Source organism: Calypte anna, chromosome 7 (assembly GCF_003957555.1).
Source record: "Calypte anna isolate BGI_N300 chromosome 7, bCalAnn1_v1.p, whole genome shotgun sequence".
Taxonomy (NCBI): domain Eukaryota; kingdom Metazoa; phylum Chordata; class Aves; order Apodiformes; family Trochilidae; genus Calypte; species Calypte anna.
In genome coordinates, this window is record NC_044253.1 from 19,821,133 (window position 1) to 19,845,038 (window position 23,906).

At 37.2% G+C, this 23,906-nt stretch overlaps 1 protein-coding gene across 1 annotated transcript in view; it reads right to left on the reverse strand.

The window, feature by feature from the left end:
* The window catches only part of STK39 (serine/threonine kinase 39), an 85,854-nt gene that overhangs the window by 47,504 nt on the left and 14,444 nt on the right, over positions 1 to 23,906 (reverse strand). The window contains exons 2-10 of the mRNA XM_030454288.1: positions 20,013 to 20,125; positions 15,002 to 15,110; positions 13,591 to 13,732; positions 11,341 to 11,396; positions 9,552 to 9,661; positions 9,359 to 9,460; positions 9,030 to 9,163; positions 5,998 to 6,046; positions 5,826 to 5,891 (exon numbers count right to left, since the gene is read on the reverse strand). Coding sequence (XP_030310148.1) covers positions 5,826 to 5,891; positions 5,998 to 6,046; positions 9,030 to 9,163; positions 9,359 to 9,460; positions 9,552 to 9,661; positions 11,341 to 11,396; positions 13,591 to 13,732; positions 15,002 to 15,110; positions 20,013 to 20,125 — 881 coding nt within the window. The remainder of the gene's footprint in view (positions 1 to 5,825; positions 5,892 to 5,997; positions 6,047 to 9,029; positions 9,164 to 9,358; positions 9,461 to 9,551; positions 9,662 to 11,340; positions 11,397 to 13,590; positions 13,733 to 15,001; positions 15,111 to 20,012; positions 20,126 to 23,906) is intronic.

The following is a 23,906-nucleotide window of genomic DNA, read 5'->3' on the forward strand; positions in this document are numbered from 1 at the left end:
AAAACTAAACCATTACAAACAAGAGCAATAAAATTATCTTCTGGTTAGTTACAGGACTTATTTCCTGATCAAAGAATCTATCATCAGCATCAGACACAACTGGATTGCCTTTTTCATGTCTTGGTTCTTTACCAGGACTCCTTCAACAGCACCTTTAAGAATATACTACACTTGAATTTCACAGTAATGAAACTCAACCTTCAGTATTCAAAATTTCAACAGGTTATATTAATGAAAAATATTTAAAGATACTTGCCAAATCACAAAAGTTCTTATTGTACACTAACTTCATGTTCTAGACATTTTTGGACAAGTCAACAGGTTACAAACATGTTAGCTACTGAGTAGATCAATGCTGTTATACAAGAGACAGTGACTTATTTATTTATGGCACAAATGAATTCTGAAGGTGAACCATGGTTGGCCATGAACTTTGGAAAGCACTATCCAAGTGCTTTGGATTGCTTTTTAATGATTAATATGAATCATGTGTGAGCTATTAAAACCCTGCAAGAAATCAGTACTACAAGTTACTGAAGAGATGCTTATGGCCATTGGAAGCAGAAAAGACACTGAACCAGCTATTCCACAGGGTTTTTTTAAAGCTCATCTATTCTGTACTAGATTATCTCCATTTGAGAGAGCAGAAAGTTCAACCTCACAAACTCTATACAGATGGTAAAAGCACCCTATGACAGAAAGGATGGACAGTCTCACATGATGCATCAAGTTCCTTGTATCTTACAGCACAATCGCACTGAAGCAAGCACACCTTGCAGCTGTGCTGACACAGTGAGTGACAGCAATCATTCTCCTTTACCAGAAATGTTAAACAAAGTTGATGCAATTGCATGTGTCTGCCCCTTAAAGCACTTTCCCCTTCTGCTACCCACTGAGGCAGGAACTGCTTTCTCTTTATATGAATTTTTGTCTAATATGTATTTTATGGAAGTAGTGTTTGCATTAAGTTTTACTTCCAACAACTTTTTAAAAATAAACAAAAAACCAAAATTGCGTGAATAATGATTTACTATTTTTTCTAGTAATATCCAACAGCATAAAAAAAGTTACCCTATTTTTTTTATATGTAGCAGTGTTCTGGGTAAACTGAACAACTACTCATCTGTGATGGAGGGGCATCACCCACACGAAGCCTTGCCAAATATATACTTATAGTTCAGCTGCCGTTTTCAAGAAAATGTGTTCCTGTACAGCACCTTGCTTCTCTTTATAAATTAACATTAATGATGTAAGCATTTTTTTAAAGTTTAAAGAATGAATATACATCAGTAATTACTAATCATGTGAGCTCAAACTAATGTTGCTCTCTGCTTGTCACAAGGTCTGGAGTCCAACTGTACTGACATCCATCTATGGTGAGGTGTATGATGAAATCCATTACTGAAACAAGGAAATGCTGCCTATGTACATATTGTTGAATTGAAATCACTGTTAGAGCTGTTCAGCAAATCTGGGATCTAATGATATTTTCCTCATTAAATGTAAGGGATTGTTAGTTCTATAAGGTGATATGTTCATTTCCCTGAAGTAAGTCCTCCAGAGTTAAAATTCTAACCCATTAGTACCGGTATTTTTACTGAAGTTTTAATAAAAATTGATATAACTCACACTAATTATCTCTTCATACTGTCTCGGGTTTTTCCCAGCAACTTAAAACTCTGAGTTCTAAAGAACTTCCATTAACAGTACAAGCAATACCACATTTCCAAAACCAAAATTCAAGCCCAAATATTACTGAGATATTTTTTTTTAACTAGCAGCACTTCAGAGTAATAAAATGAAATGCAGACTCATGTTTTTTGCCTGTTCACATTGTAACAGTGGCAGTCACACAGGAGATTTTCAAAATTAAAGAAACTGGATTATAAAACCACAACATGGACCCAGAGCCTTTGGGCATTAGAGTACTTACAGATATAATTAATTTTTTAGTGTGACAAGATTTCAAAACTGACTCTGGAATTCTGGAAGCTGTTTCAAATTTTCTCTGTTCCAATACAGCAATTCTAATCACAAACCGAAGGACTTAGCATTCAGTTCAAAATTAAAACTACTTCAACAGGTGTTAATACACAGTGTTCTCTAAACTCTTGCTAAGCTGTTGTATAACAGAGGTGTCCATACAGCACCAGTCCAAGCAGGACAGGGCTGGCTGCTCTACCAGCTGCACCATTAAGAAAGCAGAGGCTGCAATCAGGGCTCCCACACCTCCCAATGACAAAAGTGAGGCCTCAGAGCATGTCCCAGTGCAGCAGACTGCACTGAGCTCACATCATTCAGCAGTCTTTTCTCCAGTTCCTCTTGACACCAGCAATGCTCTCACAAGTGAGCAGTCACAATAACGAAACCCAGAAATACCAGTAAGAAGTCACACATTGTAACACACATTTCTGTGGCTCAGCACCGGTATGTACTTAAGGAGGTTCTGTACAGAAAGAGGCAAGGTAAGTCAACTCCTGGGTAAGTCAACTCCAGACGTGTTTCAGTGTTATCCTTAATTACTAGGACAGGGCCAGGAAGAAGGGCATCATGTCCAGATTAAGAGAATTAAAAGCAAATAGAGAAACACTGGGATGGAAGAATAAGTGTACAAAGAGGTACTTTACAACCCTGATGTTAATCAGTATTTTAAACACAAAACGTAGGTGTTGTTTATCAAATTGGGTTTAAAGAAGGACACATCTTCACAGCATCAACTGTTTTACTCACACATACAAGACCATGTGTACTCACTTTCAGGACTTCAGACTAGGGCTCAGTTCTAGTCAAAACAGTTGCAAAGTACAAGTTGTAAAGGCAGAAGCAAAACATGAAAGTTAAAAAAAGGTCAAAAGCATTAAAATTAAAAGTAGAGTGAATCTGGAGTTCTGAACAACCAGGCAGAGTAATTATGTGTGTGGTAAACATAAGTAAAATTAAATTACTGCAAGGCAGTTATGACATCTGTTCTAGAAGCAGTGCTAAAAATCATTAATTATAGGCATTTCACACCAAGTGCTGCAGAAGATAATTTAAGCAGTGATGACACCAGTTCCTTCTCGTCTCTTGCCCTAGTGACATTATTTTTTCCATTACAGGGGTTACTTCTTCCAAAAGTCATCTTTTAGACATTTTACATTTTAAATGTTTAAGAGACCAAACTCTGCTTACACAAGCTATTTTTAATTAAAACCCCACAGTTTTAATATGAAAATACATTTTCATGGTATCTTAAAAACTACAGCTGCACGCAAAATTGTAACAAATTAATTAAATTTTAAATCCCTGATTAATTTTAGTATTGTGTTCTTTCAAAGTATAAATAATTAAGTATTTTCACTAGCTAAAACCTAAATACTTCTTCTATTTATTCTGTAAATAAAAGAGCTATTAATTTGTCTCTAGCACTGCACAGCCTTGATTTCGTAAGAACCATTCCTTTTCCAAATTAGAAAAAACTGTCCAAAAAGTCACTGTGAAAGCTATTTCTGGTGATGGATGGGAAGGTACACTGCATTAGTTTTGCAACTCCAGACACTAAGGTATTTAAACAAATAGGTACATGGACACATGAATTAACATGCACTCTCTGAAGTCAGCCTGAAGGACACAGCTGGGATACGAATCGGAAACTAGCTGGTACAAGAACATGCCTAAATTACTCCTGTATGGCCCAAAATGTAGAATGAAAACAACTGATGTTTTCCCCCCAGTGGTGTAGGTTTTTTATATGGGCATTGCTGCCACCACATGGCCAAGGGGCTGAACTACGCCTGCCCTTCTTCTGCACCTTGCAGATGTAACATACCTGCACAGCACACTACTCCTACAAGCCTTTTCATCCAAGCTTTCTACTCCAGCTTCTCACGAAGCCTCACCACTGCCACTGACTTCCCAAATTACTTCTGCCTAAAAGAGGATTAGAAGGAAATTAAAGCATTCGGACCTGTCTGACACTCTCTTCTAAGTATAGGCCACAAATGTATGAACAATTTTACAAGTGATGTGCAATTACACCAAACCAGTATTCACAGTGACAACAGACAATCTTAAAAGCATCAATACCAAGTAATTAATGCCTACTCATGGGCCAGCAAAAGCTGAAACAGCTCCTTTCCTGAAATGCTTTCCTCAAAACAGTCTCCCAGAAAGCCTGCTTTTGATGCAGCACGCTACCCTGTCACTGCAGCAGGCTCCTTGTACTGAGAAAATTTTGTGAGTTTAATCACTGCAGAAAAGAAGTTGCATAATTTCTCACACACAGCAATCAGAAGTTTACACTCATGCCTGTTTATTAGCTCTCATGAAGAGAAGTTTGCTTCATACTTCAGTTTAAAAACACTTACCTGTTAAAAATTACTTTTTCAGTTCTACAGCACATGAGCCAGTCAGCTCCTCCACACAAATGCCAAAGGCACCACAGAAACACCAGCACATGCCACAGCTGCAGGTTTAACTCCATAGCTGTGGGATAAGGCTTCACTGGGCTGAATAACTCAGCAGCACTCTTGCAGAATTTTTACCAGACTTCCATACATTTGGATGCCACATTTGAAATAATCCCAAAAAACAGGCAGTCCTCAATAAATACCACTTAAAAGTATCTTTACACTTTCTCTAGATGATCAATGAAGACATGAATGCTTCAGTCTATGAATGTTCAGTGCTTCAGTCAGAACCTAAACTGGGTGGAAGTGTTGATCTGCCTGAGAGTAGGCAGGCTCCAAGAGAGATAGTAATCTATGTGCCAAGTTTCAACAAGGCCAAATTCCAGGTCCTGCACCTTGGCCACAACTCCCAGCAGTGCTACAGGCTTGGGGAGGAGTGGCTGGAGAGCTGCCCAGCAGAGAGGGACCTGGGGGTGTTGATCAACATTCGGATGAACATGAGCCAGCAGTGTGCCCAGGTGGCCAAGAAGGCCAATGGCATCCTGATCAGTATCAGGAACAGTGTGACCAGCAGGACCAGGGATGTGATCTTACCCTTGTATTCTCCCTTCTTGAGGCTGCACTTTAAGCACTGTGTGCGCTTTTGGGTGCTGCAGTATAGGAAGGACATTGGGGTGCTGGAAAGGGTGCAGAGAAGGGCAGCTAGGCTGATAAGGGGTCTGGAAAACATGTCTTATGAGGACAGGCTGAAGAAGCTGGGGCTGTTCTGAGGAGGTTGAGGGGAGAGTCTACTGCTCTCTACGACTAAAAGGAGGTTGTAGTGAGTGTTGGGGTGCAGTGAGGTGGGTGTTGGCCTCTTCTCCCCAGTGACCAGTGACAGGACAAGAGGAAAGGGGTTCAAGTTGCACCAGCAGAGGTTCAGATTAGATATCTAGAAAAATTTCTTCCCTGAAAGTGTGATGAAGCATTGGAACTGGTTGCCCAGAGAGGCGGTGGAGTTGCTGTCCCTCAGAATATTCAAAAAACGGGTAGATGTGGCACTTTGGGAGATGATTTAGGTGGTGTAGGACTGACAGCTGGACTCAGTGATCTTGAAGGTCCTTCCCAACCATGATGACTTTATCATTCTATATGTTGACAGATCACTTTTTATTTGCACAACCATTTCACTTGTAGCTTTCTAAAAGGGAGTGGGGAAAAATCTGTATCCCATATCATGACAAATACCACATATCATTTTGGCAAGGCCAGAACGGAAGGCAAAATGCCCTGGAGCTTCCTGGAGAAAGCTAGATTGCAGAAAACATTCATTAAACAGTCACTCTTTGAAGGACAGCATATGAGAATGGCTCAGGCAGACAACTAAAATGTAAGATAACTGAATAATTCCTGTTTGTTCTTGCATACCAGTAAAGACAAAGATGTGAATATACTCACCCTCTTAGCTCTTTGTGCTATATTAGGCGTTCTAGTAAGGAGCTTTTCAATCAAGTATTCTCTGTTCTGCAAAACCAACATTTGCCAAGTTAAAAATCAAGACACGGAAAGAAGAAATTTCATGTAGATTTTAAGGCAGAACAAAATTTACTCGTAGGGTTAAACATTTTACCTTGGCTTTCTGGAAAAATTTGCATTTTAAAAGTTCTGCTGCTGTGGGCCTGAAAGATCAATAATAAATTAGAACAGAAAACAAAGACCCCTCTCAGTGAATACAGTACAAGACGTTAGTTAAATGGTACGTCTCTAATACTTCTGAATTAGTACTGTATGAATGGGGAATGAATGACATAGCTATTGAATTAATTCACATGTACTCACTAACCACACACTAACCACACATGAAAAAATTAAGCCTCTCTACAGCAAAAATACAAAAAATAAATTAAAAAAAATTAAACCCAAAACAATCTCTAAGCTGCTAATTTCCCCTCTTTTTCTTTCAACATAAATCCATTATACCCTTAAAACAAACAAGCAAATAGTCAGGTATCATATTCTTCCACAAGTGACTATAAATGCAACCTTGCTACACAGCAATAAAAGAATAATTACATTTCCCAAATTTACTTCATTGTCATCTGCAGGAATTCACAAGAAACCACACTGACACTATTAACAGAATGCATAGACCAAAGAAGGGGTCATCAGGTGCATCTTCCAACCAAACAGACAAATAAAAATTAAAGATACAGTTTTAAGGTCAAAACCTAGGCATTTCACTTTTACTTGCAGCTCTGTTCAAGTCTTTTTCTTCCCATCAAGTTTATATTTTTGATGTTTTCAACTGATAATCAAGGTCTCACAGCTACTGAAGTGTAGGATTTGTTTTCCCTAGATTCAAAGATACAAAAAGCTAATAACCTAGTCAAAGCCAGACTCCAGTACCAAAGCAGACTCTGGAGAGAAACCTAAGCATGTCTTGAGATGAAATTAAATCCTCCAGATTCCTTTCTTCTTTTTCATTAGGAGCACATACCCCTATCCAAGATTTTTTTTTACTTAATTTAGAGAAGCCAAAGTCTCCAAGATTCACCATGTCTAAATGAACCAACATCTGCTATGATTTTCCATTTGAATTAAAGCAAGAGATTGAATATAGCACTAACTACATATGACAGCACAAAGGTTCAATTTGGAAACTTTCCATCTCAAAAAAATACCCACAATCTGAACTAGTTTATTTCTCTAGAACATATCTGAAGACTAAGTGAAGAAAAAAGGAGTAATAAGTACTGTGTATGCATATATTAGTACACTCCTGCTAGAAATAATAAAACAACTCCTGACATCAACAAAAAGCATCCAAATTAGATTCATAAAGTAGTTCCATAGAGCACTTATTTTTCTTCCCCTCCAAAGCATCAAACTCTACAATGAAGCAGTTCTTAGTGGTATTATAGGGACCATCAGGCTCAGCAGTAATTCACACATAAACCCTGGATGAGCAAAAAGGAACCAGAACAGTTTTAAAGGAGAGGGGTAAAAAAAAAATTAGTTTCTGTGTCAGTTTTAAAATTCTGTCTCAATTTAACTCTCAACCTTAAGGCAAGATTCTGCATACCATCACATCTAATGACACCAATATGCAAAGTTAAAAACTAGAGTGTTAGTAAAGTTTTATTGAAACAGGTGTTTCTCCATGCCTCTGCCAGTAATTATGCCAAACACTTCTAACCTGGTCTGGACATGCTCTTTAGGCCTGCTTTCCACACAGACAGCAGCAGTAAATTGCAGATGGGAATAGTAAGGAGCATCCTTGGCATTGAGGAAAAACACCCACAACAGATCCCCAAAAGAAAGCATCATGGTCTGAGACAACAGTGCAATGCCAGTCCTAGAATTTGCCACAAGGAGCAAGCACTTATTCCACAGCTGACATGACAACTACAGAGGTATTGCCATGCAAAATTCTGGCTTGGGAGTAACAAATAAAACTGCAATGACCCCACAATATAAGTAGTTATAGATTAACTGGAACAAAGATCTTATCACCTACTAGTCTAATTGTTCAATTGAAGACAATCTAGAGTATTAAGATATTGCATGTGTATAAATATCAGTGTAATTAGTTTAAAAACTCCTTTTTCAACAATGATGTCATATCTACAGGTGAGGTAACTCAGAACTGTGTATTCAAGAAGAGAGAGAACACCATTTTAATTACTTTTCATTTTTCATACCAATTTAATCTTGCTCTGAAAATTGCTAGACACTGGAAACAGAAAGAAGTTTGATAATCCAGAACACATTTCATTCTTAGCTGTAAGCAGCCCAAGCAACAGTGCTAAGCTTAAAGCTCCTGACTTTGGTCTGAATACCTCCAATTGTAAGGGAAATCCAAAAATGGTATACAAATGATCCTGTGGTGAATAAAAGAACTTGAAGGGTTTCAAGAACAAAGATGTCACCACATAATCTTTTTTCTTCATCATACTTGCTCTATAGTATTTCTCCTGTCACCTTTCCAACTTCATTCCCTCTAACAGTATCCTGGACTTAGGTAACACAGCATCAGTGAAGTACACATTATAGAAGACCCACATAGTACTCCATCAGGATTGCTGTCTTTGTTCTTTCTTTCTCCAAATACCATCTCTGAAAACCTTCAAGAAAGTGATATATTAAATAACTTCTGGAAATAATGTTAATTAGAAAGTGCCTCCTCCAACTCTTCAGTAAAAGAAACCTATAGAAATGGGTCTGCATAAAAATTAATAAAGGATAAATAAATAAATCATTCTGGAAACCTGAGACCTTAGCAGTGGTTTTGGAATATATGTTTAATATTTTTATCATCTTGGCTAATTCACAAAACATTGCGAGACAAGAACAAATCACAAAGATACTATGACATGCAATGAGAAATTAAGATGTAGAGCAAGGACTTTCATTTGATAAGATTTTAATTCACTAGCATATTTAAATGTTTTATAAATAATTTATAAATGAGGTTAACAACCCACAAGAAGAAAATTTAAATGACAGTTAGGAAGCAATTTCTTCTCACCAGGTGAAGATGACTGAAGGCTGCTACTTACAAAAGTTAAAAAATACAATTAAAGATGATGTTTAAACACTGGAATTTCAAAGAGTCGGTACATTAACAAAGTAATTCCAGAGTATGTGGCCATAATGACCTACCTTTTGGAAGGATCTTTTTGAAGGCATAATGAAATTAGTTTTCTAAAGGATTTGCCATACTTTTTCATCATCTCCTTGTCCTCTACACCTGTCTCTAAAGTGGGAGGATCATTTTGAAGGGTCAGCATTAACACCTACAGTAAACCAACACAAAAAAAAAGTATTGTACACAAAATCAATTCAAAACATGTAGAAATCAAATAAGAATAAATATTTCACAGAATATACATATTTAAACATTTTGAGTTGCTACTGAAAATGCAATGCTAACTACCTAGCAGCATTACTAATACAACTAACATAATTAAGTAATACAAAGTGATTGTTACTTTCATAGGAGGGTATTTGTGATAAGGTGCTGCTCCTGTTGCTAACTCAATGGCTGTTATCCCAAAACTCCACATATCAGCCTTGAAGTCATAACCTCGCACCTGGAATAGAACCAGAAAGGAAGAACAAGTTGGTGATTTCTCAATTTCCAAAAATTAAAGACTGAATTTTTTTTTTTAACATTAGGAATACCTGCTCCATTACTTCAGGGGCCATCCAACATGGAGTACCAACAAATGTTTTCCTTACTTTGTTACGAGTAACATCACCTCCCGTTGCCAAAAATGCACTAACACCAAAATCTGGGAAGGAGGAAAGTTGGAATCTGTTAAAACTCCCAATAGCAAATCAAAAGTTTTACACTTTATAAATCTAGTAAGTTCATAAGATCTACTTATAGAAACTCTCCAATGCAGAGCTTACCTTTACTTCATGACACACTGTTCTTGAAATGCTATGGAATAAATAGTATAGTTTTATCTGGGAGATTTGCACTAGGGAATCCCTAGGTTCAATCTCCTAGTATTGGGTGTTCTTGAATACAGTTACAAAGGCCTCCAGTATATCTGTCACTAAAGGTTTTCATATGTGCACTTTGAGCCAAGGTTTGAAAGATTTGCATCTGCTGTTACTCAAAGATAAGGTGCTACTTCTTTATAGCTACTAAATTTGAATGCACTGAACAAAAAGAAATACCATATACATAACCTGAGATATGAATACCATATACATTACAGAGATTTGACAAATAAAAGATAACACTGAAGAGAACAATATGAATGTATTAATAGACCATGATATAAAATTTTATTATTTTTTCACTGAGCAAAGCATTATCTGTGAGCCATAGCCCCTTAGAACCCAAAAACGCTAATGGACATCTGTGTCTCCAAATATTACTCCCCATACATAATAGTAGTATGTTCTATGGATACATCTTTTCATTATAATTATAGAAGCTTCAGGTGCAGAAGCATGAACAGTCAAAAGAATCAATATCCTTCTAAAACAAAAACAAAAAAAATTATCAGTTGAGGAGATTTAACTTTGACATGGCAAAAAAATGTGAACAGGATGAATTTCAGTCACTTTAACTCAAAATTCACTTTCAGTTAGTGAGCAATGTACAGCTGTCCCAACTCGAACAGCCTCACACCAACAACAAAACAACCCTGCCACTGCTGCATTTTTAACTTGAAGATTTGAAATAACCTGGTATTGAAAAAATGCATTACAAAAAGACAATTCCACATAGCTGTCCAGCCACTGAAATTCCTTAGTCCCACATGCACTGAATGCCAGAGCAGCACAGTTAAAGCCTCACTCATTAAGATGCCTACAGCAAAAAAAAGGAAAAGGTCAAGAAACCAAGCCCTGAAGTTGAACTAGAAAGGAATAAATGAAGCTGTTGTTTGAATGTTACCTGATGACTGAGAGTAGATTTGTTTGTGTAAGTTATATTATTAAGTCAATAGTTCATTTCAGATAGCTCAGGAGATTTTCTGATTCAACTTTTTAGTTATTATTCTTGAAAAAACCCACACACCTATAATCTCAGCAGTTGCCCAAAGAGCTATACAAAGCAAAGACAGCTGTAGGTCATAAACCAGTGAATAAATACTAAGTATCTTATTAAAATTAAGTTATAGTCAAGGTCCTCATGAAGGGCAGTATATACAGATTTCTGAATTCCCAAGAGCTATTGCAATTACTTGCAGAAGTATAAACTTGAAGAGAAATGAGTTGCTATCATTTGCAAACTGTTTAAGGTACATGGGTGATTCAAAAGGAAACATTAAGAGGACATTAAAGGACAAAAAAATATTTAATAATTTCTAAATCATGCATCACTAATAAAGAACCGTGAAATCTGATAATTTGCAGCTGCTGCACTCCAAAAGAAAGTTGAAAGCCAACTAAAAACCTCAAGCTGCAACTATGCTTTTCTTTTACTTAGCCATTACTCTACCGTTACCATTACCTGCTATTTGTACAGAGCCATCTTCACCCAGAAGAATGTTGCCAGCCTTCAGATCTCTAAAATGTACAAACAGAGGTTACTTTCATGTATGAAAGTACACATGTGAGCATTTTATGTAAATAAATATAGCATACTTATTAGTTTCAAAAGAAAGCATTTTAAAATTTAGAAGACAGAAACACTAACTAAAGTATAAAAAAATGAAGTATTTAAATAAAGTACAAAAATTACAACAAAATAGAACGCAGAACTCCAATTCCTACAAACTCTCTCTCTTGCAAAAAGACCCAAATCCTACTTTGGCCTAAAATGAACAGAAATCAAAGATAGATTTTTCAAGCAGAAATGTCTAGGTCCAAAGTTGGTTTTACCACCTTTTATAAATACATTCTCACAAACTGAAAGCTTTCAGAGCTTTAAAGCAAGAATTAATGCTTTCTCACATCCAACTGCATCACTAATAAAAAAGAAAAGCTGAAAAGTTGTTCTCCTCTTCAACCTCTTCAAGCAAGAAACTCATCTTCAAGACAGGCAAATATACCATAGATTTCTACCCAATTAATTTACTAAATCTCAGGAATAGCAACCATATTTTGCTGCAGGATATCGTGATGAAAAGTTAATTGACACTGAATTTGTCAAAAACTCAGCATGCGCTTAACAGTCAACCATATGCATTTAACACACTATTAGAGCATAACGTTAAGAAGAAACCTTTCTGGCTGCTTTCGGTGGGGTTTCATTGTGGGTTTTGGTTTTGGTTTTTTTTTGTTTGTTTGTTTGGTTTGGTTTTTTGATTGGTTTTGTTGTTTGGTTGGTTGTTTTTTTAATACAAATGTGCATTCGATTCTTAAGAAATACACAGGATGTTACATACAAAATATATTACAAACATTAACAAGTTGAGCAAATCAATCTTTGCAATATATACTGAAAATTAACACATCAAAACTATAGAACAATATCCTTGAACAACTTTGGAAACATCTCCAACTGGCAAGTACCACCTGATACAATGTTCTCTGAACTACCCAGCTTTTACCTACAACACAGGAAGGGAAAGGAATGCACACTCTATGGTCTTGAACCAGACTTCTGTGGTACCACACAATTTACACATTAAACCTTATAAAAATGAGAAATCTAAGCTGTAACAAATAGATATATCTTTTATCTTTTCTTAAGGAACTTTAAGTACAGACAAGGGGAACTCTCAAATCCGACCTCAAAGGGTCCTGTTATCCTTTAACGCTAGTGAATGTTCCTGCTGCAACAATATCAGCTTAACAGAAGACTATGAATTAAGGTTTGAGGCAGATCTTTGGCATTCCAGACCAGAAGTCAAGATAATTGTTCTTTATTTCTCCATTTATCTCAATTTTCTCTCTGCAAAAGGAGGAAATAGTTCTTGATTTACATCAGAGGCAGATCATTTATAATACTAGACATAAGAGGTACACATAAAGAATAATTATTGTGCTACATCTGCACTACCTCCAGTCTGAGTTCTGTCTGCAGTGAATCTGATTCTTATTTAAAAGATTCCCTCATAAAAGGCTAATGCCTAAAACAGAGAGAGAGTCTGTTGTAGGCACCTTCCTTAGAAGGCAAATTCCTCTCAGTAAAATTAACTAGGGAGGTCAGATACACAGCACTTCCAGCCTTTCAAATAGTGGAAGCAACCTGAGGATTGTTACAGCAGATACATATAGACCACTGTGGGGGATCTGCACAATTTCCATTGAGGAAGACTGTGGGGAGAGAATATATAAAAAAGAACAACCAACAGATGCCTGTATTCCAAGATGCAATTTCATAATACCAATTCCAACTTCATATGTGCTCATAGAGGTCTGTAGAGTTTTAGTGGCTATTAGCTATTACCAGGTTTAACATGCAACACAGTAACCAAACCACAAACCATATCACATACACTAGATTCAGATTAGGTATCTGAAGTACCAGCAGGCACAGGAGACCACAGTCCTGGCATACTTAGTGCAGCACAGACCTTTCCTAACTATGAGAGAGACAGACAGGATAAAGACCAGGCCAATCTTAAGTATAGTGACAAACTACAGTCAAGATTGCAGCATCTGCCCGAGAATTAGCATTTTATAATTATCAATCACATTTACAGCATGTTAAAGAGACAATACAGTTTGCTTAGCCAAGTAACTGTAGCTGACCAGAATCAACAAACTCTATACACAAATCTGAAAATGCTTTTCAATGTGTATAAACTCCTACCTGTGAATTTGCCCATTTCTGTGTAGATAGTCTAAGCCCTCCAAAACTTCTTTAAGAATTGTTGCTATTATGGGTTCTTCAAGGACACCATTTTTATGTTCTCCTCTGTTCACAATATACTTTATTATATCGAGCATTGAACCTACATTGCAGAACCAGAAAAGAAAAAAGCATACATACAGCATTATCGTATCAGATTATTGAGAAGGTTGCATTTCTTCATTCTTCCAGTCTCTCATGTAACTGCCTTTCAGAATAAAGCACATGGCTATATCATTCAAATGAGAAACAAAGCACTGGTTTTTGTCAAGAACACTGTAAAACTCAGTGATCAATCAGAAAGATCTGCAAATAGCTTGCTAAGCTACCATTTATTAAAATTTCTGGAGTATCTTGCACTTTTAAACAGACATGTGCAGCAAAGATTTTGGTTTATTATCCAGCATAAGTTATGGCTCATGTGTTCATAAAGTAAACATGCAGCTGCAAGACTGGAAGGAGATATTCTCTGTCAACAAATGATGTCAATATCTCTAGAGACACCCAGTTTGACACTGGATTTCAGTTACTACCAGTTTCAAGGAATCTAACAGTAACATTTCCTTTTTATTCAAGCATTTTTCAAGAGTTCACAATAAATTTCTTTCATGATTCAATGGTTTCTCTCAGGGTCTATGCTTGCTTTTGAATGAATGGAACAATTCATGCAAATGTGAAATAACAAGTGTTATTTTATGAGCACTTCCTATCTTTGTTCTCTAGCATGATGATGCAGAAGTCTGCTGCCATCAAGACTCATCTTGAAGAGCACCATGTAGCAACCAGGACCACTATATCTTATTTTGGAGCCTCACTTTTCTAAGCCACAAGGCAAATTCAGTTCAGTCCCTTTTTCCTCTCCCCAAACCAAGTAAGATTTTGTAATTAATCATCATTGAAAACATAATGATTGTTTAGTTGATTTAAGCAATAAAAAGGATGCAACATGAAGAAATTTTTTTCAATAAGGAATGAGAAATACTCATGAAATTAGAAAAATATGTATGCATTTTTACAAAAATAGAGTGGATTCAAGAGAGGCTTACAAAAAGGCCACACATACAGATGCTACTTAACTTTCATTAGTTTTCCCTACATAGCCTAATAGAGAATTTTAATATATTGATTCAGAATAAAATATTGCAGTACTTGGATCAGCATAATTTTTCTCATTAATTCTTAGCCCATACCATCAATATACAAACTTTTAAAACTTGCACATTCCTCCTTTAACACATGTATGTTTTTCAAGGTTCATCCTATACAGTCCCTCTCCTCCCTCCTTATTTGGTCTAGGTCAATTACATGAAAGAAAGTAGATTAGGAAAAAAAAAATACGATTTTCTTGAAGCTAAACAAACCAGGAACTTACCCCCACTTAACAGCTTCATCACCAGCCAAAGTTCATCCTTCACCACAAAAGACGTGTAATAGGTCACCACATTGGGATGATTGCATTGACTCATTGCTTGAATTTCTTTCTGTAAGAAATACAAAGCCCAACATAACATAGCCAGGTATCACTTCCGCTTGTACAGGGGAAAGTTTAATTTCCAAAGTGAAATAATGTAACAGAACTGAAGTATGCACAAAATATGCATCAAGGCACCAAAATATTTCAATTTACCTATAGATCTGCATACAAGACACAACACTGTTACAAAGAAAATAAGGGCAGTTGGTCAGGAGATACACGCACAACTACAGTAAACTTCTTTTGAGAGCAGAAAATAAATCACTGTTAGAAGTACCACATTCAGACTGAGCAGTGAAGAATTAGTCTCCAAGAGCTGAAGATGTGGGTACAGGCTGGACAACAAAGAGCAAGGGAAGATCAAACCTTACTGCCTGTCCTGTTCAAAAGGGATATGAAAAATGCTCTCATTATAGGGAGCAAGTGGAAAAGGAGGAAGGAAGCTGTTGCACAAAGGATACAGCACTATTGGCTCAGCTACTGAGGGATGGACAGCTGGACACCAGAACCACATAATCAAAAACAAATGCAAGAGTAAAAAACAATGCTACAGACCAAAAAACAAAGGAAACAACTGACTAGAGGACCATGCAGTCACCAACAGATGCCAAACATGGCACTACCAAGTAACACCATATAAGACACACCACATCTGTATGAATCAAGAATGACTGCCTTGTATCTGTTATTTCAAGCCAAGCCCTTTTCTATTCGCACTTTCACATAATTGTTCTGTAATACTTTTCCAGCAGCAATCACCATCCTGTCAATCCTTTACATAGGTGCACTCGGGCCTCCTCTGTACCTAAGGGTTTGGTTGCACATCAACTTCAGCTCCTGCAACCTGACTTCTCCCTTCCCACTTCTGGTCACACAACCTTGGTGCTAAAGCTCATGGTCCAGGGGGCAGCTAGTAAGGGAACCAATCCAGCTAAGAACCAAGGTCTGCTACCTCCTCTCCCTCCCTGAAAATCAACTGCTTTCAGATGGACCCATGTTACACGTTGACTCAGCAGCACTGGTGCAAGGCAGTCCCACTTAGACTCATTGAAGTTATTGAAGTTGCCACAGATACCACTTTCAACTTTCAACTTCAATTCAGTGAGTGAGTGAAATTGCTTTTTTTTGCTGTTTTTATTTGTAATGAACTTGAGATCACAGTTGCTTTCTAATAAAAGTTAATTTTATGTATGAAACACTGACTTAATTTAATGATGCCTGTTGGTGATAATTATTAAGTCAGGACAAATGACAGACATTTCAGCTAGTCATACTGTCAAATGTCCTCCTTCCTAGACAACTTCTGAGCCTGTGTCACAGAAACATGAATGTCTGGATGGTCATGCAATGAGAAAACAGAAGATACATATGGGGGGCTTATTTTCCTTTTCAAGCAGATATGTCAGTGGTTACACAAGCCAAATTACTGCCTCGGGTTCTTAATTCAGGTACCTATACCAAATCTTAACAGTAACTCTCCTGATGCTTATTACTATTTAATTTCTTGTATTGTTTTGATGTTTTCCTATGCTGGTAATATAATGAATGCTTAAAAAGTCTACCTGCCACTACTGGGAAAAAATACACCTCAACTATTTTACTTACCCATTAACAGTGTACAGAAATGTAACTAATTAACTGAGGTAAGCTTCATTATCTTTGACCAGAAACTGCTTTGAATATTTTGTCTGCCTGCATCAACTCCTCAGCAAAAATTGAGCTATCAGAGGGCCAAAGGCAGCTTGTGTCTCAGATTTGATGATTTTTTCCAAAGACAGTCTTTGCAAAACAAAAATAACAAACAGAAAGCACCCCATGACAGATAAGTATTCATTTCAGATTCGCAGTTCTAGAGAGTCCCTACAAACAGAATGTTAAACCTCTGTATAAACATTCCATTATTGGGCTGAGACCCATGATATGTACAGGTGAGAAATAAAAGCATTCACTTAAAACACACTGTCAGAGCAACAGCTTGCAGCAGGACATCCAGAAGAACAGCCCAGAGAATTCATATTTACATCAGTTTATACATTTGACTGCACCAAAGCTGTAAAGGTTTCTACTTTATCCCTTTTCTTCTCCCATCTATTGTGCTAGCAAAAGCGTTTGTGCACTGCATCAGAAAATATGCCCAGGTTAAAAGATAACTTCTTTTCAGCCAGGTTATTCCTCAGCAGCTGCTCAAAAATGTGTGTCAGCCTAAGGGCAGGTGGGTGACATAGTTAATAAGCAGCTGGGTGACAGCTCCTTTTGGTGCTCAGCTGCAGTACCCACGGGGCTGGGTCCAGCTCCCAGGGACCAGGCAGGTGCTGGAGCTCTGAGGATGCTTCCCTGGGGCCTCCTCCAGCAACACCAGGGGCTATGGCTGTGTCAGGGGCTGGGCAGAACAGCCAAGGGGCTCCCCCAGAGAGCCTTTCTCAGCAGGTTATCCAGAGCAGAAATGAAAACAGTTTTGAAAACTTACTCAATCAAATAAGCCATTTTAACGACTATTCTTTGGTTTGGTTTTTTGTTTGTTCTTAAAAACTGCAGGTAAGGAGGTGGGGGAAGATAGCCAGTCAGGACAATACCAAGGACAGAACTTTTTTCCTTGGCTCATGGGATTAAGTTACATTTGGCTTACAATAGTGAGAAAGCAGGACATTGCAGGAAACAGAGTATTGAATTTCAGGAGTCTGGCAGTTTGTGTAACCTTAGTATTATTTAAACTCCATCCCCCCACTGCCTTTCTATTTTAACTGACACTGGCCCAAATCCTAAGTCTGGTTATGTGGGCACCAGGTTTTTACATTTTCCATTTCTCTCAAGGCCATACGGCTGAGAATTTGTGAAGAGTAACTTTGCACACACCATCCATAAGCATTCAGCAGCAGGATTTTGCAAAACCAGAATATTCAGAGGGCAGGCAGATTTTTAGAGCATACTTGTGCCACTGGAAACTGATCTGATAAACAAGCAACTGAAATCTGAGCAGCCTCAAAAACTGTGTTAAAAAACTCAAAACACAAGAGCATCCTACATATTATCAACTGAAGTAAAAATGTTAGTACAGTTGTAACACAAGTTTTGAAGGTCAGTGATGCTCTTTTGCAGAATAATATCTCTATTTTTTAAACAAAAATTTTAAACCTATTAGAACTGGGTTGAAGCATACTTCCCCTCACAGACAAACAGAAGGAATTAACTACATATGTGTATACATACACGTGTGTATGCACAGATGAAAATAAAAGGAATCACACGTGGCTCTTTTTTTTCTATACCTTCCTAATCAGCAATGGAGAAAGCAAGAATTTATGTTCAGATCAAAACAGATTAACAAATATAAGAAACACAATCTGAACATAGAAAAGCAGAAATCAACTTAGGTTAAAAAAAAAAAGATGATATGCACAGTTGTCCTTGTTCCAAAAGCAAGCAATATTGGACTAAAAATTCAAGACCTATTGTCTTGGTTGTCACACAGTGGAGATGTCAGCAGTAAAGGTACTTAAGCACTTGTTAAGTTAACTTTGTACAACCTGGCTCAAGATCACTTGCGATCCCTCTTGCAGAGTTTTGGCATTTTTGTCTGGTTTTATTTCTTGTAGCTTTTTAATTTTAATTATCTTTATTAGTTCAAATTCTAATAAAAAAAGACCACATTTTCAACATTTTCTATTACAATGACTTCTGGTTTTACAAAAATGCTCTTCTTGGACTATAGATGTTAACACATCATGCACAGCATCTCACCTTGGGCTGTTCTCTCTCTAAACACAGTTCAGAATTTTATATTTTAGTTGACAGGAGACTCACTACTTCAGAGGCAGCTTCCACTACTACAATCCTCTTTTAAAAAACACAACAATATCCCATACAAGCTGTTACATCAACTGAAGGCAAATGCTGTCAATCACCAGGGGAAGAGCATTTTGGGTCCTCCACTGTAAAACAGCCATTTTATCTGAAGAAACTGGATGGACCATACCCTCTTTATCAAATTCAAGATATCTTTTGCACTGTCAATTCCCTGCTGAGGAGATCATTTCCTTCAGAGGCAGGAATTTCTGCATTAGAAAAAGCCCACAGTCTCTAGGCAGTAGTATAACCTGTGGAACAGAAGAGAGTGTTCTCACTTTTAGACTGGTTTTGTGTCCTTCAACTCTTGTTATGCTGACTACATATAAATATGCATTAGTCTTGTAAGCACCTGATTAGAAGCATTAGAAGCAATAGGCTTCATTTTTTTAACAGTTCGGTGCAATTTTGTCCAGATTGACATAACCAGTGCAGGAAAAAACTCTTGCAGTCCCTTTTACAAAGGGCCTCTTATAGGTCCCTTCCTCCTCTGATCAGTGACCCAAACAAACAGCATTCCTCAAATGACTTGTTGTGGCCAATCAGATAAATGCATTATGAGCTTTAACAAGAGTTTCCTTGTGTAGAGAGTGTAGCCATTCCTACTTTTCCCCTCAAAAGTTATCATAACAAAAGGATCCAGCAATTAGTTTGTGACATGTTTTGGTGCTTTCTATATTTTAAGGAGACCTACTAAATTTGACTATTATATTTTCAATCAGTATTTAACAAAACAAAACAAAAAACACTATATCTTTTCTTGCTATTAAAAAAAGACAGAAAACAAACAGTAATCGCTTGACAAGCTTCCAGAAAGTAAAAGTAAGGTTCTTACCACAGTTCTCAGCAGTTGGTTACCCCACAATTAAAATTTGGTTTTGTGGCATTAGAAAATACACATTAATAAATATATTCTAGGAGAAGTGCATATGTCTTGCAGATTATTTTCAAATCTTTCTCTCCCTATTATCCTGCATAAAAATCTGCCCTTACTTGCAGACCAAGAAAAAAATAAAATCAAAAGACAGAGAGTGTCCATGTATTATGTCCACTCTGTTTTACTTACAAGTAATTCATCCATACTGGTCTGGCATTTTTCTAAGTTGATCCTCTTTATTGCTACACGTTCTTGCCTGGGTTTGCATAGCGCTGCCTGGACAACTGCTGTAGCACCGCTACCTGAAAAAGGCCAGGACAGGAACACAGGCTTAATGTAACAGTTGTTTAAACCAGTGACCAAGCTAAGAATCCCACACAGCTGAAGAACTTAAAATGTGATGTTTATCCTTTTTAGTGCTTTTCCCACATGTGTACCTTTCCACCAGCAAGACAGCTTGCATACTTCTGAAATGGAGAGAAAACCCAAGTTTCTGTTCCATACTTCACAAAAAATTCCCAAACAAGTTAAAATTATGTGTTCACTCATCAAGTCACACCCACCATCTAAATGCATTCCATGTAGATTGAGTAGCATTACACTTTTGTCTTTGGACACATCCATTTTAATAACGAACATGACTTGCACAGGTAATACAATTAAAAATATTGGGGGGAAGTGGGATGAGGGAGAGTATACTTTATATATTGTTATTTCGTTCGTTCCCACTATGCATTGAACACAAAAATATGAGTAAGACTGAACATGCCAAGGCTACAGTTTCACCTGCATTCCTGCTCAGTCATCATGGTTAGGGTAACATCCTACAAAACCCACACTGATTATTGTAAGGAGCATGGGAGGCACAAGTAGCACACTAACAATAAGGTAATGCACACTGATGAAGGGCCCAACAGAGTCAGTCATACTTACTTGACATGCAAATCACATATGGTCATACAATTGCACTGATAAAAAAGGTTGGTGAAATTGAACTAATTTGGGGGAAAACATCAGAAAATTTTTCTTTACTATGCATTACTTGCAAACAGCAGGAATCTTGTTGCTTCTTTTAACAAGCATCCACTCACTGTCTTAACCCATCAGTACTGCCTCACTAAATTAATGAAATTATTACAAATAACATTCATTTTGCCCAGATCCCACATCTTGCAGCCACACCAAATACAACAGAGTGCCTCCTCAACATCATTACATCATAATTCATGCAGAAATCTAAAATCTCCCAACTTATAGTTGCAACTATTTTAATATAAATTATGGATTTCTGGTAAGCCAGAAACTGAGCAACATGTTATATTGGCCTGCTCATACACTATTTTCTATTTATGCTTAGTAATCCACACGTCCTAGATGAATACAAACTGTGAACAAAAAGCCTTTTGTTTCCTGCTCTACAAATGTGGATTCAGTTACCAGCGGTCTTAAGAACAATTGAGAGCTTTTCCCTCTGCACATCGGAAAACAGCACAGACAATACCTCATGACTGAAAGTTATTGTTCATGTTTTAATTGCTATTTGCTTAGCTATTTGCATGTATTGTTTGTTCACATGACGTTTTCACTCAAATGACAAAGCTTTTTAACTCAGTGTACGAATTTCATTCTGAGCTCATCTTAAAAAAAGTCTTAAAAGAACTAACTAGTCATGTTTTTGCAGGATGTGGTCATAGACAAATATTGACATATTCTGTTCTGTTTGCTTACAGAACAAAGCCTTTAAAAATCCCAATAATTTAAGTAATAAAATAATTAAGAGAGATTTTTAAAATTAAATAAGACAACCCAAAGAGGGAACCACCAAGTCAGCACAACTCAGCTAGAGTAAGACTCATCCATGTCACTTAAATGAAGATCTCAGCTGGCAGACATAGACACAAATCCTCTTGTTACTTTGAATACACAACTGTAGGTGGAGGCAGAGGTAAGAAACCATATTTTTAGCTATTAAGGACACAAGAACAAGCACCAAGATATTCTTTAATGTATCTTTTTCATCTATGTCAGTAGTGCTATCTACATGCAGGTAAGAACCAGACCTTCACTTTCAAAATAGATTCATAAACGAAGGCCACAAAGGTTGGATTACAAAACTAATCCTGAGCTATCCTTATGCACTAGTTGAAGATCTGTTCTTCTTTTGCCTACTGAAAGAGGATGAGATGTGAGTAGAACATAAACTACAGTATGAAGTGTATTTATATGAAAAACCCTTCAGTGCATTTCCCTGTGTTTTTGCCTCAGAGATGACTTGCAGAGCAGCATATTCTTCACCACAAGAATGAGGCACTGCCAATGCAGGAAGCATTCTATATTTAGAATAAAGCAAATATACCTTGGTTTCTTCTTTCTTTTGCCTTTTAAATACTCTCTGCAATACAGTGTTGTGATAGTAATGCAAATCTTTGCAGCCTGCATTCTCAGTGGGACCTATATATGACACCCATTTGAAAAACCAGTTTCAAGTACTGAAGCAGGAGCCAGGCACTTAGCGGCTATGTGCCTCCTTCCTCTTAAAAGATGTTTTTGTCTCCTCCTCTGGCTCATAAGTTTAACAACCAGGGATAACAATGAGGAAAATCTGCAGCTTTCCCATCTGGTCAGAAGACTCCTTTTGTGTCAGTGTAAAGATGCTCTTCTTTAGTCTATGAAACATGCAGAAATGTGAAGTGATCCAGAGAAGTAGCTGTTTTGAACAGGACTACCCTGATAAGCATTCCAGTCAAGAGATGAGACTACAGCTTTATGCACTACCATCCAGTAAAACAACATTGTCACAGACAGCCATTTAGAGTAATACATTAGGATTACAGAAAATAATTGCACAGAAGAGATTATAGTCAATCATTCCTTGTCGGAAGCATCATTTCTTCAGGTCTGCTCAATCTCAGAAGTTCTCCAAAACCCAACCCTCACAGAAGATAACACATTAACTACAGCACAACTAAACCCCAGACTGGTTTTAACATCCAGTCTCATTTTAGACAACTGATCTGCTATAATGAAAGTTTCAAGCTGCATAAACCATGAAGCCTTTACATCCAGCTGTCTCTTGCAGTAGAACAAAACAAAGGCTTAACAATGGTCAGACTCAGAACACCAGCTTTGTAAGAATTTCCTCTACTGGAAAAGATGTACTACTATAGACAAGTTGTCTTTGCCAAATTCAATAATTAGCAGTGAATTAACATGATTTCCATCCAAATCAAGTTGCCTATTGTGAAATGGAGAAGTAGACATCAAGTCACAGAGTTTCATACAGTCCTCACATTTTTGACAGCCACTTCTCTCTAGTGAAAGCATGTACTTACCTCCAACCTGTTCCGTCATGCTACCAACCATCCCTGCCATCTTACCCTCAATGCAGCATAACCATTATAATTATATTTAATTATTTTGGCTTTGCAATAGAAATCTTCTCAAGAGCTATTATTGTACATGCCCACATAACGTCTGAAAGGACATAACCTAAAAGCAGTTTCCATCTTGCGTTCCACTTAACACATGCTTCACAGAAAGCATATGAAAACCCCACAAGCACAAATAATTATCCAGGATTTAAGCTTAACTGACTAAGTTCCTTGGAGTTGTTCTAAAACTGACAAAGATATTTATGGGGTGGCAGCCCCATATCGCTCGCGCGTCACGCATGTGTGCGTAACCTTCTTCATATAACTATGTGAACTTCATTTATTTCCTGTCTGACACTTTCCACTCGTTCATCACTGCACAATAATTCTATTCAAAATAGATATGGAATGATTCCTTGCAAAACCAAAAGTTAGTAACCTCATTCTCATTATCTCATAACGATTTACCAAGCCTTTTTTGGGTACCTCAGTGTTATTCTACAGTATTCTAACACAAAATCTGCTTTAAAGATTTCTGCATTTATTAGGCCCCTTCAGAGACTCTACCCAGTCTCTAATCTGTTTTGGATTAGACACAGATTTATTTAACAGTGACTGTGTTCAGCTTTGAAATAAAGTATCAGCCTAAACGATGGCTTTATGTTTGTAGACACTTTTTTGGTAAGGAGAATTCTGCCTTCAGCCATACAGC